At 37.8% G+C, this 19404-nt stretch overlaps 1 protein-coding gene across 33 annotated transcripts in view; it reads right to left on the reverse strand.

The window, feature by feature from the left end:
• Positions 1-19404, reverse strand: part of LTBP1 (latent transforming growth factor beta binding protein 1) — a 442730-nt gene that overhangs the window by 69167 nt on the left and 354159 nt on the right. For all 33 annotated transcript variants that reach the window (XM_063623691.1, XM_055252600.2, XM_063623686.1 and 30 more), the window contains one exon: positions 18564-18689. In XM_063623691.1, coding sequence (XP_063479761.1) covers positions 18564-18689 — 126 coding nt within the window. The remainder of the gene's footprint in view (positions 1-18563; positions 18690-19404) is intronic.

Raw genomic sequence — 19404 nt, forward strand, 5'->3', positions numbered from 1 at the left:
TTATGTTACTCTTAAAATCAGAAAAATCACATACTTGCAATCTACTATTTGAGGATACTTAAATAAATATTTTAATTATTTTACTTGTGTATAAATATATATTCCAGGAATAACAGGAATATACATTTGAGTATATTCCATTTGAGTACATTTGAATATAACAGGAATAAACATTTGAGTGAAATACAACTGTACAAACAAAAATAAAATACATATTCATAAATATTTTTAAAATATTGAAAACTTGCAACATTTTATTTTTTCTGAATGAAAATAAAATATTGCTTTATTTTAAGATGAAGTGTTTTGCTTGAAATTATATTATGTAATATAAAATACTACTGATAATTATTAATTAATAGTAAACACATATTTAAGTTAGGAGGTCACTGCAATTCTCAACAATTGCAATTACAAACAAGCAAATAAAACCCCAAACTCTCACAACAAAAAAATACACATAAAACCCTTTAAAATGCTTTTTAATCTAGCCAAGTTTTCTTACATACAAAGTTATATTTGTTCCATTTATAAAAGTCTGGAGACTCTGCCCAAAAGTAAAATCTTCTGAACATTAATTCAAAGATTCTATCAAATGAAAAATAAAAACACTTTGGACCTAATCCCTTCCTCAAATACAAATGGTAAACTGCCAGTGAAAAATTGTTTTTATATTATGATGGACTTTTCTACTGTATACAAATAACTTTGTATATAATTTCACTTTTTATTATGTGAAAGTAGATATTGGGTGAATATATTTGAGATTCCAAACATCTTAATTTTTGGTGCATTTTATTTCCTTTCATACATTGTTCGGTTAAAAATCATAGAGAAACAAAGTGGGGGGGATGGTAAAATAAAAAATTTAAATACTCCAAAATACGGCAAATAAAATAAAGGAATGAAAAAGGAACAAATAACAGATTAAACAATTAAAAAACAAAAAATAAAGTATAGATTTAAGGCCCCTAAATGCAACTAATTATATTAAATGAATATTGACTGAATACTTCAATTAAAACACAAGGATTATAAGTCTGGATTAGAAGACAACTATATGCTGCTTACAAGAGAAAAATCTTTCAATATGTGAATATGGAAAGGTGGGAAAAGAGGAAAAAATCACTTGTAGCTATACTAATAAAAGACAAAAATAGCTCGGAGGCAAGATGCATTGGTACAGACAAAAAAAAAAAAACATTTCAAAGAGATGAAAGGGTCACTATGCCGGGAAGATATAACAATTCTATATTTAATTATACTTTCATAAAATATATAAAATAAAAATGACAAACTAAAGAAGCAGACAAATCTCCATAATAATAACGGGAGATTATAAGATACTCCTCAGTCATTTATATAGTAAGCAGACAAAAAGTCGGTAGGGATATAGATGATTTTAACAACGCAACTTACAAACTGGCCCTAATTGACATATAGGTCCAGCTGCATAATATAAATTGTTTTCAAACAGACAAGGACTATTTACTAAAATTGATAATATTCTGTGCCATAACAAATTTCAAGGATTGAAGCCATTTAGAGTATATTCTCTGGCCATAGTGGTTTTAAGGTAGAAATCAGTAACAAAAAGTTAACCAGAAAATACCCAAACATCTGGATATTAAGTGAAATACTTCTAAATAATTCATTGGTCAAAGGAAAAAAATGACAATGAACTTTAGAAATATTTTATGTAAATAACAAAATATAACATATCAAAACTTATGGATGCAGATAAAGCCATTCTTAGAAAGAAATATATACCTATAAATACAAATATTAGAAGATTGATAATCTAATGATTTAAAGATCTACTTCAAGTAGTTAGAAATAAAGACAATTTAAACCCCAAAGTGTAAATATAAAAAATATAGAAAAAATAATAAATATAAAAGCAAAAATTAATAAAATAGAAAACAAAGAGAAAAAAATCAACAAAAGTTATTTCTTTGAAATGACTAATAACCCTAGGAAAACTGATCAAGAGTGAAACAGAAGCACAAATTACTGAAGTTTTAAAAAAGACATCACTACATATATACAGAGAAGAGGATATTATAAATAATTTTGTGCAAATAAACATGAAATTTTACCTAAATGGATAAATTCCTTGAAAAACAAAACTTACTGAAACTGACATGAAAAGTCAAAAGCCTGAATATTATTTTATCTATTAATGAAATCTTAACTGCAATTTAAAAACCTTTATAATGCATAGGCACAAAAACAAAAGAAAACAAAAACAAACATTCCAGGCACAAATGACCTTACTGGTGAATTCTTCAAGGATTTTTTTTTTTTTTTTTTTTGAGACCATGATGGAGAAAACCTGAGTCCAGAAAAGCAAAGCAAAAAATAGATATTGTCTGGGTCCCTGTATTATAGACCTGTATTATCAGCCCTAGATTACTGAAGCTTACTTAGACTGCTATAAGGAAAACAAATTTTTATCTTGTTTTAAATCCAGTCAACATAATTCACCACATTAACAGAAGAAGAAAATAATATAATTATTTCAATAGATGCAGAAAAACCATCTGTTAAAATTCAAAACCAAGCATAATAAAGAACATTAGCAAACCAGATATATAAGGGAACTTCTTTATCTGATAAAGAATATCTATTAAGAAAAAAAAAACAACCTATGGCAAGCCTCATATTAAATGTGTTTGCTGCTGACATCAGGAAAGAGACAAGCAAGCTGTCACCACTTCTAGTCAACTTTGCAGTAGAGGTCCTAGACAGTACAGTAAGACATGAAAAGGAAATAAAAGTATGCTTATCAGAAGAGAAGGAATAAAACTGGCATTACTTATACAACATAATTGTATATGTAGGAGATGCAAAGAAATCTGCATATAAACTGCTAGAATTTACAAGTAGATTTAGCAAGGTCATGGATACGAGTTCAATGTACAATAATCCAATTTAGCTCTATATACCGGTAACAAACAATTATAAGGGTAAAAAAATTTTAATACCATTCACAACCACATGCAAATATTAAAGACCTAGGAATAAGCCTTAAATAAGCTATGCAAGACTATACAAAAATCTCCAACAAAACACTAAGACAAATGAAAGAAACCCTAATAGAGGGGTGTGTTGTATTCACAGATTAGATGACTCAATACTGTAAAATGCCAAACCTCCCCAAATTGATCTATTGATTCAACTCAATTCCAATCAAAATCCCAGCAGTTTTGTAAAAATTGATCACCTGATTATAAAATTTATATAGAAATGCAAAGGGCTAAGAATAGCTGTGACAATCTCAAGAACAGAATTGAAGAATTTAGAATTGACAGCACAAAATATTAAAATTCATTATATCATTATAAAGCTACTGTAATTAAAACAATGTGCTATTGGTACAAAGACAGATAAGCCTATTAAATAATATGAATAATGCAGAAATGTATTCATACATATCTGACTCCATGGTTAATAAAAAAGTTTCAGATTAGTGGGAAAAAGGCACTCTTTTCTTTTTTTTTTTTTTTTTTTGAGACGGAGTCTCGCTCTGTGGCCCAGGCTGGAGTGCAGTGGCGCAATCTCGGCTCACTGCAAGCTCCCCCTCCGGGGTTCACGCCATTCTCCTGCCTCAGCCTCTCCGAGTAGCTGGGACTATAGGCGCCCGCCACCACGCCCGGCTAATTTTTTGTATTTTTAGTAGAGACGGGGTTTCACCGTGGTCTCGATCTCCTGACCTCGTGATCCGCCCGCCTCGGCCTCCCAAAGTGCTGGGATTACAAGCATGAGCCACCGCGCCTGGCCAAAAGGCACTCTTTTCAATAAATAATGACCTAATTTGATGTCCATTTAGGAAATGAAGAAATCTTGACCCCTATTTCTCACCATATGCAAAAAAACTTCAGGGGCCTTACAAATCCAAATTTAAAATGTAAAAACAATAAAGCTTTTAGAAGACAACATAGCAGTACCTTAATGACTTCAGGGTTTGCAAAGATTCTGGAGATAAAAAATACTCATCTGAAATAAGATAATTAAAACACTGGACTTCATTAAAATGAATAACTTGAGTTCACCTGAAGTTGCCATTAAAATAGTTGTTTTGGGCCGGGCGCTGTGGCTCACGCTTGTAATCCCAGCACTTTGGGAGGCCAAGGCGGGCGGATCACGAGGTCAGGAGATTGAGACCACGGTGAAACCCCGTCTCTACTAAAAATACGAAAAATTAGCCGGGCGTGGTGGCGGGCGCCTGTAGTCCCAGCTACTCGGAGAGGCTGAGGCAGGAGAATGGCGTGAACCCGGGAGGCGGAGCTTGCAGTGAGCCGAGATGGCGCCACTGCACTCCAGCCTGGGTGCCTGGGTGACAGAGCGAGACTCCGTCTCAAAAAAAATAAAATAAAAATAAAATAAAATAAAATAAAATAAAATAGTTGTTTTGAGCACTTCAGTTTGAAGAAGTTTGTTATGCAGAATTAGGTAACAGAAACAATATCCAAAGGGCCAATAAGGTTATGACAAGTTGTTAAAGATATATCTTCACAAGGGAAACACAAATTGAGACCATAATGAGATACCTTTACTCAGTATGGCTAAACCTTAAGAGGAATGACAATACCAATTATTGATGAAAATGTGGATTTGAGATTCTTACCCTTTGCTGGTAGCAGTGTAAACTGGTACTCTGAAAAACTGGCTATATATATGCAAGTGAAACATACATATATTCTATGACCCAGAAATTACACTTCTTAGTGATATCCAACAGAAATTAGTGATTATGCCCACGAAAAGTCATGTTCAAGAATATTCACGGGAAGTTTATTCACAACAGCCTCACATAGGAAGCAAGCCAAATGACCATCAACAGTAGAATGGATACATAATGTAGTATACAATGAAATACTATATAACAATGAAAAGAAATGGATTACTACACATGACAAGACAGATGAAGCTTACAAATACAATGTTGAATAAAAGAAGCCAGAGACAAAGGAGTACATATTATGATTACATGCAGCTAATGTTCAAAAGCAGGTGATATGGTTTGGCTGTGTCCCCACCCAAAATCTTACCTTGAATTGTAATCCCCATAATCCCCATGTATCAAGGGCAGGACCAGGTGGAGGCAAGTGGATCATGGGAGTGGGTTCCCCAATGCTGTTCTCGTGATAGTGAGTGAGTCTCATGAGATCTGATGATTTTTTAAGTGTCTGGCATTTTCCCTGCTTGCGCTCACTCCATCCTGCCGCCCTGTGAAGAAGGTACCTGCTCCTCCTTTGCCTTCCACCATGGCTGTAAGTTTCCTGAGGCCTCCCCAGCAATGAACTGTGAATTAATTAAACCTCTTTCCTTTATAAATTACTCAGTCTTGGGTATTTCTTCCTAGCAGTGTGAGAACAGACTAATATACCAGGCAGAAGAATCTACAGTAATGAAGTCAGGATAGTGGTAAGTGCTATGTATGAGTAATGGATATGAGGGTGGGGAATAATCACGAGGAAGTTTGAGGGAGGTTCAGGGGGCTGGTTACCAGGTATGCTCACTATAAATGCTTGTCAAGTGGTAGCCTTATGATTTAGGCACTTTTCTATGTGCATTTTATTTTTATTTATTTTTATTTATTTATTTATTTTTTTGAGACAGAGTCTCGCTCTTGTTGCCCAAGCTAGAGTGCAGTGGCGCGATCTTGGCTCACTGCAACCTTCACCTTCCAGTTTCAAGTAATTCTCCTGCCTCAGCCTCCCAAGTAGCTGAGATTACAGGCGTGTGCCACCACGCCCGGCTAATTTTTGTATTTTTAGTAGAGACCAGTTTTACCATGTTGGTCAGGGTGGTCTCGAACTGCTGACCTCGTGATCCACCCACCTTGGCCTCCCAAAGTGCTGGGATTACAGGCGTGAGTCACTGCACCTGGCCTTCTACATGCATTTTAAACACCAACTTGAATGTTTACTGAAAAAAAGAGATAATCCACACTGCTGCATTTCCTGGTTAGAGACTCTCTTACCATTTCAAAAGCTAACTTTGCTTTTCTATTTCCCATGGGTTAGAGGTATTGTGGCATATATATTAGACTGAAATATTAAGGCACTCTGAGTATTCATCTTGGCCACCACTTCCTATCTGCTTATTGGAAGACACTCTAATACCCTATAACTTATTTTTTTCTCCAACTGCAAAATGAAGTCAAGCTACTTTTTTTTTTTTTAAAAAAAGGAATATAAGCAAAAATAAGAAACCTATGTAATTTAATATATCTTTCCTTAAAAACTCAACTCCATTTGTACATGACCCACTCTATGTCATGGGAGTTATTTGAATCCTCTGTCTTCAGTATTCTACTGTTCTTTAGTCTTGTAGAAGGTGATAGAGAATTATTATGGAATTTTTAAAAAATCATTTTCTTAGAATTACAACAGCATTGTTATATATTCAGAACAGAATGCAATCCTAATAATAATTCTAAGACATCAGGCTTTGGGATTATGAATGTTTTAAAAAATAATAGAAGACAGAAGTAAGACCTATTTCATGTTCAAAAGATAGGTCATAGTTTACTGTAAAGCATTCATAAGGAGACACTGGGTCTGGATCAGTCCAGGTCTCCAGGGCCCTCACTGGACTCACCCCCTTCCCAGAGTCTATCTGAACCACTGAGAGTGGGCTCCCAGGCCTGGTTCCTTTCCCCACTCCACATGTCCTTTCAAACGTTTAAAAATAAACAGTAAATTTTTTTTACAGAAGGGTAAAATATAAAATGCATTTTTAAACATCTTGATTTTTTTGAACACCCAAGAGTCCTAAGAATTGTTAAAGTATTTAAATTATATCAGCCAGGTGCAATGGCTCATGCCTGTAATCCTAGCACTTTGGGAGACTGACGTGGTTAGGAGTTTGAGAGCAGCCTGGCCACATGGTGAAACCCTTCTCTACTAAGAAAATACAAAAGTTGGCCAGGTGTGGTGGCACGTGCCTGTAATCCCAGCTACTGGGGAGGCTGAGGCAGGAGAATCTCTTGAACCCAGGAGGCGGAGGCGGCAATGACCTGAGATCGCACTGCTGCACTCCAGCCTGAGTAAAAGAGAGAGACTCCGCCTCCAATAAATAAATAAATAAATAAATTACATCCCTCATTCTCATTTTCAGTAGGCCTTGAAGACAAAAAGCAGGGTAAATGTATAGAAGATTCTCTCTTTATCATCCCAAATAAGGTCAAGAATGAATATCCTCATGACTGAAGTCAGTTTAGATTAAGTGTTTTTTTTAATCCAATAAAAGTATGCCAGCATTTACATTTCGAACTGTATGAACAAGCTCATTCAGTGAATGACCAGGAAAATGGGGAAAGTGGTTTGTTCCAAACAGTTTTCCTCATTGGGGGAGCTCACAAAGCTCAGGTTTTGTATCTGGAAAGGGCATTTATGTCATTAACAGCTTTGCAAACAGGCAGTTTATGCTGGGCATGTATCTTCCCCACTCCATGAATGGAGAAACGGGGTGGGGTTGAGAGGTGCTGCGTGAGAAAGCCATTGTGTGTGCCAGATGTTTGTTCAATTATAATAAAACCTTGATATTATACATGAAAATTCAAAACTGAGTATCTGGGACATTTTAAAGCAATATTCTGAATTAGATTGAAAAGTAGTATATATTTAATGAAACACAAAACTTTTTTAACAAAAGCAAGAACTATAAACACTATAAGTCATCTGTGATTCTTTATAGAAAAAGAGAACCAAAGTATATTTCTAAATTTAAAGACATTTTCTTCCTATTTCTTTCTACCACGGGCTGGCAGTGTATAAAACAGAAAAAGTGTATGAGGAGGATTTGAATTTGTTACAGAAAAGAAATACTTCTAAAATTTTTAAAGGAAAAAAAGAAGAAAGCTCCCAAAATCCACCTTTCTATGCCTGTAGGTAAAGAATTACAGTTTACTATGATACAAGGAACAATCTCAAAAAAGTGGAGTGTTTTAGCTCCATTATAAATAAATTCCATGATATTCAGAAAAAGTTCTTTAGATATTAAGGGAAAATCTTAACTTCATTTGCAAATTTCTTCCAATTACTCACAAAACATAAATGTGAAATATACATTTTGTTTTACACTGTTCTAAGTTTTTAAAATGCTCTATTACTTTGCCTTTACATAGTTATATATAACCACTGGATAGTCTCGGAATTAATGTAATAGTTTTACATATTTATATCTGGGATTAAGAAAAATAAATGTCTTCTAAATTTAGATCCATGCTGTTGCTTTCTCTTTTCATATAGCTTTTCTTACACTAAAAGGTGCTGCCAGTGAGGACTGGGAGAAAGCCCTACAGACAGGCCAAACATACCAAACCCCAGATTCATCTTTTTGACACTTAGGCCTCAGAGGCAACATAAAATCAGCCAAAAAATTCTCACTTTTTTCGCTATTCTAATTTTTCTCTTTCTATATTCAAATAGGAGGCCAAGAAAGATCAGTTATAAAACCACAGAAAATAGACAGCGTACCTCTAGAAATAACAGCTCCAATGCTCAAATGCAAACAAGCATCAGTGCTGGCTGTCAGCTTACTAGCCCTTGATACAGGGAATGACTTAAAGCTGGAACTACTTTGTGGGTGAACGGAAAAGAGTCATATGAAACTCTCAGGGAAAACAAAGGGTGAAGAATTAAAGCAAATTATATACAAATGAATTACTATACTATATTCTATATGATTTAAAATAAATTTGGGGTTTAAAAATAGAGGCCAGGTGCGGTGGCTCACGCCTGTAATCTCATCACTTTGGGAGGCCGAGGTGAGTGGATTACAAGGTCAGAAGATAGAGACCATCCCGGCTAACAGAGTGAAACCCTGTCTCTACTGAAAACAAACAAAAAATATTAGCCAGGTGTGGTGGCACATGCCTGTAGTTCCAGCTACTCAGGAGGGTAAGGCAGGAGAATCGCTTGAACCCAGGAGGCGGAGGTTGCAGTAAGCCGAGATCACACTACTGCGCTCCAGCCTGGGTGACAGAAGGAGACTCCGTCTCAAAAAAAAAAAAAAAAAAAAAAAAAAAATAGAATATGGTAATTCATCAATATCAGGACATGAACTTGGAAATACCATACAATTTCATTCACAAATACTTCTTTAATCTGCATGTTATATATGTTGTAAGCATTGACAGTATAAAAATAAAATAGTTGTTAAATGTTTCCCTCCTTTTAGATGCTCAAATAGTAAGGAAACCAATGACAATACAGTCATTCCTTTTCACTGGTGGAGGATATGTTCCAAAATCCCACGTGGGTGCCTGGAACCGCAAATAGTACTGAACCATATATATACTACTTTTTTTTTCCGTATAAATACATACATACATACGTACCTATGATAAAGTTTAATTTATAAATTAGGCACAGTAAGAATTAGTAATAATAAAACAAGGCAATTATAACAATATACTGTAACAAAAGTTATGTGATTGTAGTCTCTCTCAAAATACTATAATATTTGTAGGCTGTGGTTGACCATGGTAACTAAAACCACATGAAGTAAAATTGCAGATAAGGAAGGACTGCTGTAACTAAGGTGCCTGGCTTGTAATAAGAACTCAGTGAATGCTATTATACATTATTCTAGCTACTGTTTTAATAAAATCATGCAATCGGATATATAATGTATCTCCAGTCCACTCATAGTGGGAGACCAAGATAGTATAAGAAGTGCTAAAATAGTAACAATAGCTCACATTCGTTGAGTATGTTCCAGGGGCTACTCCACTCTCAGCGGATACTTGCCAACACACATCAACTCCATGTAGGTGCTATTATTATCCTTACTATACAGAGGGGGATCTGAAGCACTCACCAAGTTCACACAGCTTGGAAGCGCTGGAACAAGAGTTCAAGCCCATGTAGCCACACTCACCAGCATAACTTCTTAACCATTACTACACCCAGTAGTTATGCAGGGTGTGCATTAGATAATTAAGTCTTCAAAAAATAGGGAAGGCTTCACAGAAATGTACATCACATTCAGTTTGGAGTAATCTTATTAAGAATGTTTCCTAGTAGTCCAGGATGAGCTACAGACTGTCCCTTCCTCCCTTGATTCATCTGCCAAATACGTATTGTGCCCCAACTAATTACAGATGGTCTCCAAATTAGGATAGTTCCACGTAGGATTTTTTGTTTGTTTGTTTGTTTGGAGACGGAGTCTTGCTCTGTCACCCAGGGTGAAATGCAACGGTGTGATCTCAGTTCACTCGCCTCCCGGGCTCATGTGATTCTCCTTCCTCAGCCTCCCAAGTAGCTGGACTATAGATGTGTGCCACCATGTCTGGGTAATTTTTTGCATTTTTAGTAGAGATGGGGTTTCACCGTGTTGGCCAGGCTGGTCTCAAACTCCTGACCTCAGGTGATCTGCCTGCTTCGGCCTCCCAAAGTGCTGGGATTACAGGCGTGAGCTACCGTGCCCGGTCGATTTTTTTACTTTATGAAGGTACAAGAGCAATATGCATTCAGTAGAAACTGTACTTTGAGTTCCCATACAACCATTCTGTTGTTCACTTTCAGTACAATAAATTACATGAGATATTCAACACTTTATTATAAAATCGGGTTTTTTTGTACTAGATGGTTTTGCCTAACTATAGCCTAGTGTTTAAGTGTTCTGAGCACGTTTAGAACGTGCTAGAAGCAGGCTAGGCTAAGCTATAATGTTCGGTAGGTTAGGTGTATTTGCATTTTTGACTTTCCATTTATGAGGACATAACCCTATCATAAATTGAGTAGCATCTGTATACCCAATGGCATACAGAGCTGTAAAAAATACAGAAAACAATCCCGATTTCACTGACCTTAAAGTCTAGCAATGGAGTGTGACAAAGAACAATAAACAAGGTAAAGAAGTAGAATAAGGTGGTAAAGAAATAAAAAAAGCAAAAAAGAAAAAAGAACAGGAAGTGAATTCATTCATTCATTACAGGGTAAGTGAATCTGAGAAAGAACGGTCAGAAACCGGTTCACTAAGGAAACAGTATTTAAATAGGGACCTACAGGAGGCAAGAAGTAACAATCTTGTACTATACTTCTCATTCATATAATAAATTTCCTCATCCTAAGCTGTTTGTTGCAGCCAAAATTAAACCAATTAATACTTAACCTACTTACAGGTTTATTGTGAAGATTAAATGACAAGACAGGTGCAATGCACTTGGCATAGTGCCTAGCTTGTAATAAGAACTCAGTGAATGCTATTATACATTATTCTTGCTACTGTTTTAATAAAATCATGCAATCAGATATATAATGTATCTCCAGTCCACTCATAGTGGGAGACCAAGATAGTTGCTTAACATTCTATCGGATGTCTAAAAAGTAACTGCTTCTGGAATATGTGTATGAAACATTACAGTTTAGGTCTCAAGTACAAAAACACTGCTTACAATAACCTTTCATGATCTAAAAAGGACTCGGGTTGTTGACATCAAAGGAGTCAGATGTAGGACGCCCAGCATCCAGAGCATGAGTGGATGTCAGTATACGGTATGCAAGGTCAGCTAGCCTAGTCACAGACTTCACTTTCTGGCAGTCTTCTGCCTATTTTTTGGCTGCAAGGAAAGTGTTTACTTCTCCTTCTATGAACAGATGATTTCCATAGCTCTGGGGTTTGAAAAGGTCGGCAGTGATAAAAAAAAAAAAAAAAAAAAAAAAAAAAAAAAAAAAAAGGCTTAGGAAGAGCTCTCGAATTTTTTGCTACTATTATGAATTTCTTTATACAAATGTTGATATATGGAAGACAATCAAGCAATGCATGGAAAATCTGCATTTCAAGTCCAAAAGCAACTCATTCCAGAAAAATTTCCTCAGCTCTCTCCCTAATGATTTAAACATTCATTTTCACTCACTTCTGCAGAAGTACATTCACAGGAAGAGTGTGAACAGTAGCTTTTATAGCTGGAAGCCACTTTCTTTCTTTATCTAGAATGTTGTATGATCCTTTTTCTTTTTACACATGGAAGAGAGTGGATTCTGTTGTTAAAATTCTCTCTACTAAGAAATACTAAAATCATCATCTCTTAGTACAGTTTTCAGTTTCAGACCCCAAAACTCCTAAAAACCTGAAAATCTTGGGCTAAGCACACCACATGTAATATATTACTGTGTCAGAGTTCTTCAGCATCCCACTTGGCTAAATCATTTTCAAAAACATTTTCTCTTTGGTGATAAAGTTCTATATCCATGCCACAAAACCACCAAACTGCCTTGGGACACTGTCCTTGGCTTTACGCTTTCATTCTCCCCCGTTCATAGAAAATGTACCTAAAAGTGTGAAAACAAACCCCACGTCTGCTCCCAATTTGTTACTTTTTTGATTGGCAATGTTGTCTTTATTGTGTTTTCTGGTTCCCAATGAATACAAAATTAGCCTGAGAGTTGGAATCCCTCTTCTCTCGGTTGTGGTATCACTACTCTCAGTACACGTCAACACACTGGCAATTTTTACCAATTTCCATTTCAGATGAATGTGTAAGCAGGGAGTGATTTATAGTAAATACCCAAGAAGGTTATGGGGTTAGAGTCTCTATAGATGTTTAGCAATAGGACTTGATTCCTGAATACTTTGGTGTACTGTGGGAGTCAGAGTTCAGGCTAGATGTGACAAGAAGCCCCCTTCCAATCTTGCAGTGCTCAATTTTTCAATCAAATAGCAGAATCATTTTTGAAAACTAGGAGCAGAAGCTGCTGATCCCATACTCAATCCAGGGTATTATTTTGAAAAGTGAGAAATAATATCACCATCACCATCCAAGAGAAGAAAATACAGGAGTGGAATATATAATTATTAATAAAATGAAAGGTTTTCATTTTTCCTTTCCAGTAAAAAAAAGCTAATGCCAAAAATATGTCTGAGTTTTCAAAAAGACTTTAAGAGCAGTTTTACGTTCCCAACAAGATTACCCAGAGAGTTTTCATTTATATCCTGTCTCCCTCACACCAGCCCCCAGCATCTACCACTGCCAGTCTCCTGCACCAGACTGGTACGGTTGTTATGACTGATGAACTCTTACATCATTGTCATCCAAAGTCCACAGTTTACATCAAGTGTTTACAACTCTTGGCGTTGTACTTTATCTGATTTTCTATTCTTGTCTGGGCAATAGAATTCATGTTGACAGTTGGAAGAAAGTCCTCGGCTGCCATCTCATGCTCCCTTACCTATTTATTGATGGGCTTTTATCACTTCGCCAGTAGAAGACCAGTTTGAACAGACAGGCACTTCATATGGCTTCATTTCTTCACTCAGAAAATTTTCGTATTTCTTTCACTTACAGAAGCAGAATAGCCGATTCTGACCACCCCAGTTAGCATCAAAGCAGCTTGCCACTTCTTGCTCTACCCTTCAGGTCCCCCATATTGTGCTCTACCTTTTTTTTTTTTTTTTCACAGAGTTTATCACACTTTTTTTTCTTTTTGAGACAGTCTTGCTCTGTCACCAGGCTGGAGAGCAGTGGTGTGATCTTGGCTCACTGCAACCTCCACTTGCCATGTTCAAGCAATTCACGTGCATCAGCCTCCTGAGTAGCCGGAATTACAGGTATGCACCACCACAACCAGCTAATTTTTGTATTTTTAGTAGAGACGGGGTTTCATCATGTTGGCCAAGCTGGCCTCGAACTCCTGACCTCAAGTGATCCACCCGCCTCAGCCTCCCAAAGTGCTTGGGATTACAGGTGTGAGCCACCATGCCCAGCCTTTATCACACTTTCTAACATCTTAGTTATCTATTAGTTTATTGCCTCCAAGTAAGTGGGGATCTTTCGTTGTTCTTCACTGACAAGGCCCCAGTACCTAGAACAGTTGATGGCACACAGGTAGACAATAAGTATCTGTCAAATGAAGGAACGAATGAGGATGCTTTCTAAAAGACAATACTTCCGGGAGTGATTTTGGCTATGGTTTGGAGGTCTAATTAGCCATGACTAACCAAGCCTGGCCAACACCGGAGGGAAAGGTGCCAGGTCCTATAAGCTGCTGGTGCTCCCTCTGTGTGGCTGGGCTCCTTGGGGTCCCTGCTAGATGAACATGGCCACTGTATCATGTGAACAGGATGGAGTGCACAGGGAGCCTAGAGATAGGGGGTGTGCCGGACTCCACGGCAGTCACACAAGCCCTTGCTCAGCCTGGGCACACAACTGGGAGAGCACAGTTGTTCCTGGCCAAGTGCAGCAAGAAAGGAGGCACGGAAAAGAGGTGACACAAAGTCAGAGACCAGGAGGTTTTTCCCCATGGGCCATGGGACAGACATGGTGACCCCTAGGAATCTGATTACTACAAGTTTCCCTAATTTTCTCCCACACACATTCTACTGATGATGAAAAGACTGAATCTCAAATCAGCTTATGAATGCAATGATAAGGATTTTTTTTTCTTTTGAGGTGTAGTTTTACTCTTGTTGCCCAGGCTGGAGTGCAATGGCGCAATCTCGGCTCATTGCAACCTCTGCCTCCTGGGTACCAGTGATTCTCCTGCCATAGCCTCCTGAGTAGCTGGGATGAGAGGCGCCTGCCACCACACCCAGCTAATTTTTGTATTTTTAGTAGAGATGGGGTTTCACCATGTTGGCCAGGCTGGTCTCAAACTCCTGACCTCAGGTGATCCACCTGCCTTGGCCTCCCAAAGTGCTGGGATTACAGGCATGAGCCACCGTGCCTGGCCAGATTTTCTTTTTTTTAAGAGACAGGGTCTGGCTCTGTCACCCAGGCTGGAGTACAGTGGCGCAACCATAGCTCACTGCAGCCTTGAACTCCTGGGCTCAAGTGATCCTCCCGCCTCAGTCCCCTGAATGGCTGGGACTATAGACATGAGCCACCATGTCCAGCTAATTAAAAAAATTTTTTTTTGTAGAGACAGGGTCTTGCTATGTTGCCCAGGCTTGATGATGAGTATTTTTCATGTGAATTAAAATTCCACAATAAAAAAGGGCAAAAATAAAAAGGCAAAAGAATTATGATTTTTTGCTAAACAAAGGATATGGTCAAATGGACCATAAAACAATGAGCTGAGTGAAAGAAAAAGTTTCCTTTGTTTTAATACACAAGATAAAAGCTCTGGCTATAGCATGAAAGGAAGGTGGCAGGAGGAGATGAACTATAACTGAGAGAGGAAAGGGAAGTGTAGCAGAAGCCAATCACAAGAGTCCTGTTCCCCTGCAATTTCCTGACACCTAAGTCTGGGATTTGAAAAAAATATCCTGCGTATTATATTATATATGACACGTTACACTCTGCACTTATTTATATCCAGAAAGGGCAACTATGCTATGTTATAAACACTTAATGTATCCTACACATACCATTAGCTTCTTTATCCCCAGTTCCCCTAATGGAATGTAGGCTTCATGTAGGCAAGAATTGTATGTTTTACCCTTGGAACAGGGCCTGGAACCAGATAGGAACTCAGTAAATACTGGTTACTGAGTGAATAAATGACAAATAGCTGCCCACCCACCACCTACTTCCCACTTTACTTGAACTGTGAATTACACCATTCTTTTTCTTATATGGGAGAACCACAGTGTTTCTCCTTCCTCTCCCAGGTATGTATCCCAGAGTACCATATACAGATTGAATATCCCTTATCCAAAATGCTTAGGGCTAGAAGTATTTCAGATTTGGGATTTTTTTTTGGGGGGGGGGTGGTAATTTTGGAATGTGTACATTATTTTTACCTGTTGAGCATCCCTAATCCAAAAATCTAAAATCTGAAATGCTCAATGAGCATTTCCTTTGAGCATCATATCTGCACTCACAAAGTTTTAGAATGTGGAGTGCTTTAGATTTTGGATATTCAGATGAGGAAAACTCAACCTATGCATGTAAGGGAAAGGAAGGAGACAGTGGTGCCATTTTTATTGCTATAGAAGCTGCCATGCTACACTTAAGACAATTCATATTGACAGAGTTTGCCTCTTCATTGTGGTTCATTAACTACGACCAGATGCTGACACTTCTCCAAGTCATGGGAAATCAGGGAAGGGCCCTCCTTCCTTCAGCTATGTGGGAGTTATTTAGCTCTGCTTAGAGCAGGGCAGGTCAGCTCTGGTGTCAACGCGGCTTCAGCTCCTCAAACAGAAGCTCAGAAGAAAATCAGTAAATGGTCATGAGATAAGAATGCCAGCCACTTCTCAGTGTTAGTTCAAGTCCTATGTACAACTGCTCCATTGCTAAATTTCAATCACACATCAGCCTCATTGCTGAATACTGATCACATGAGCTGGCTTTGTCCTGCAGCACAGCCAGAGGTAGAATCAGGACATAGCACTACTGCCATAAGTTTCAGACTGAGTCTAACAAAGGGAAATTTGGACCAATTTAGAATATTGGATTAAGCCCATAAAAAATAAAATCCACGCAGAACTTATTCCAGAAAGAGAATAACATGCATAATAATTATGGAGATTTCTAGTTATACTACCACGTATAATACCAACATAATATTCTAACTTGCATTTCATTACTTATAAAATTGTCCAGGTTCTGGAGTCAAGGCAGTACGGACCAAGTGTCACAAAGAGTATACTCAATGAGTACAGTAATTTACAAAGCATTACAAGTTTTCTAAAACCACATTTTTAAATTCAAGTCTTTGCCAAGTAAATGACCAACAAAATTAGAGCTGCAACTAAATTACAGTGATTATGCAACTCTCAGGTTGCAGAAATCTGTGTTAATAAAGTATGGAGTTAAATAATTAGTAAGTACAAAAGACATAATAAATGTGAATATGTTTATGTTTAGTATATTCTTTTGGAAAAACAGCTTTGACTAGTGAGCACTTGAGGTCACTTTTTTTTTTCTGAATATAATTTTGCATGGCACAACCATCAGTAGTTATACCACAGACTGTTTGTTAGTGAAGCAAGCCTTTACCATCCATGATTTAGAGCTAAGCACAGAAGCAAACCTGCATCTTTCTGGAGTTTAGGAATTCTGCAAATCTGTTTCATCAGTGACTCAGATGGGCTTGCACCCTATCCTTCGAGCTGAGGAATATTGTAATCTCTGCAGAAGAATGTATGCATTCATGGAGTGTCTTTTCTAAAAGCTCTGGTCTCAAAGCTCCAAATATAAAATTAACATAAAACTTGAACCACTGAAGCATGGATTTCTTCTAAATCTCTCATCACCCACATTATTATGATGCTTTCTTCCATTTCCCAACTTCCTATCCCTTCCAAACCCCTCAATCTGTTTGCTCAATCCACCCTGAACTCTCTCTCCCCCAATTCTAGTCAAATCTGGCGTCCATGTTTTGTCTGCTCAGCAGGAGAGTAATTTCAACAATCTTCTGCTCTTTATAAGATCAGTTTATTCCTCCCAATATAATAATTAGTTTCAGATGAACCTGGTTGCTGGCACTCGGCTTGGTTCCATTCTGGTACTAGCAAAGAGAGCAGATACTTCCTGTTGCACTATTTTTTAGAGCAAAGAATCTGGGCACTATGTTAGACCCAGAACAAAACTTTTGCAATCTACTTCTTTAAAATACAGCTGAGTTTCAATAATCTAGATTCTCAAAAGAGATCAACTGAAATTATGATTACGGGAATCTTTTCATTTTACTTTTAAAATGGTTCAGGTAAATTATTCCTCCATTTAGCAAGCTATAATAGGTCATCAAGAACACAAATCTTATGAAAATAACCAGTGCTGTATTCTTGCAAACATACAGAGGTTGTAAGTAGGAAGCCAACAGCATTATCTTAATATCTTACAACTTAATTGGCTTTTAGGAGATAATAAATACTGATAGGTAAGTAAATATACTACCTTGGAAATAAGGATATTAGGGGAAGAATTCTAGAAGATCTGTTCACAGTGATACAGAAAAATCAAGCAAGGCCTTCTTTTTTATTTTATTTTTTTTAGATGGAGTCTTGCTCTTGTTGCCCAGGCTGGAGTGCAATGGTGCAATCTTGGCTCACGGCAGCCTCTGCCTCCTGGGTTACAGCGATTCTCCTGCCTCAGCCTCCCAGGTAGCTGGGATCACAGACACCCAACACCACACCTGGCTAATTTTTGTATATTTAGTAGAGATGAGGTTTCACCATGTTGGCCAGGCTGGTCTTAGACTCCTGGTCTCAAGTGATCCACCTGCCTCAGCCTCCAAAAGTGCTGGTGTGAGCCACCGCACCCAGCCGCAAGACATTTTTTATATACAGAATGATCAAGACGATCTACATGAAGCACGATCAAAAGAAGCAGAGTCCCAGGGGAAAGGGAAGTTGCCACAGTTTTCCTTTAGGTCTCTTACATGTCTCCTATCAGTCCCTGCACATTTCGACTCATTAATTCAGTACCAGTCGTGGAGCCATCTGTGAGTCTTTTTATCATCATAACCTTAGGTTATCCTGTTCGTAAATCCCAGCAACCCCTGAGCTATGCTTTCAGGTGTGCTTTACTTTGATGCATACATGCTTTCAGGCTCTGAATTACGCAGTACCTCTTAGTGTCTTCAAGTCTTTGTATAAGTGAAAGCAATCTCCTCTCTCTTTTATCACACAACAATACGATTTCGTATGGTTTATCTTACCTTCACACGTCCGGCCATCTGCAGAGATTGAGAAACCCTGTTGGCAGACACAGTGGAAAGAACCCTCTGTGTTTAGGCACTCCCCTTGAGGACCACAGAGCCCTGGATGTTCACATTCATTAATATCTGTAATTTAAAAGAGAGTCTTAAAAACTTGAAAAAAATCGGTTTTATTCCCACATACTATCAAACAGATGGTAAAGAAATCTATTATGACATGACTGGACGTTTATTTAGTGGCACAACTATATTATCTGTCCATAAATCAACCACAGGACAAGCTGAGTTATGAGAGAGAAACTATTTAGGTTGAGTCAGGAAATAGCCAATGTACAATCATTTTTGACCTGCAAAAAAAGCAATTTCATAGGTTCAACCCAAAGCTACCCTTATTTTAGACATATGGGGCTTGAGGAATACTCCACAACTCTAAGAGATGTTCTTCATTGGTGAGAATGCTGTGTCCTTCTTTGTCCTCTCCCATTGCCACGCACACAGCTGTTATAGTCTGTAGTACCTTGTTATGTTCCTGCCTATTCATCCCTAGGATGTGGGCTTCTTTTTTTTTGTTTAGTTTTGTTTTTTGTTTTTTTGTTTTTTTTTGAGACGGAGTCTGGCTCTGTCTCCTAGGCTGGAGGGCAGTGCTGTGATCTCCGCTCACTGCAAGCTCCGCCTCCCAGGTTCACGCCATTCTCCTGCCTCAGTGTCCTGAGTAGCTGGTACTACAGGCGCCCGCCACTATGCCTGGCTAATTTTTTGTATTTTTAATAGAGACGGGGTTTCACCGTGTTGGCCAGGATGGTCTCGATCTCCTGACCTTGTGATCCGCCCGCCTCGGCCT

Source organism: Symphalangus syndactylus, chromosome 18 (assembly GCF_028878055.3).
Source record: "Symphalangus syndactylus isolate Jambi chromosome 18, NHGRI_mSymSyn1-v2.1_pri, whole genome shotgun sequence".
NCBI lineage: Eukaryota > Metazoa > Chordata > Mammalia > Primates > Hylobatidae > Symphalangus > Symphalangus syndactylus.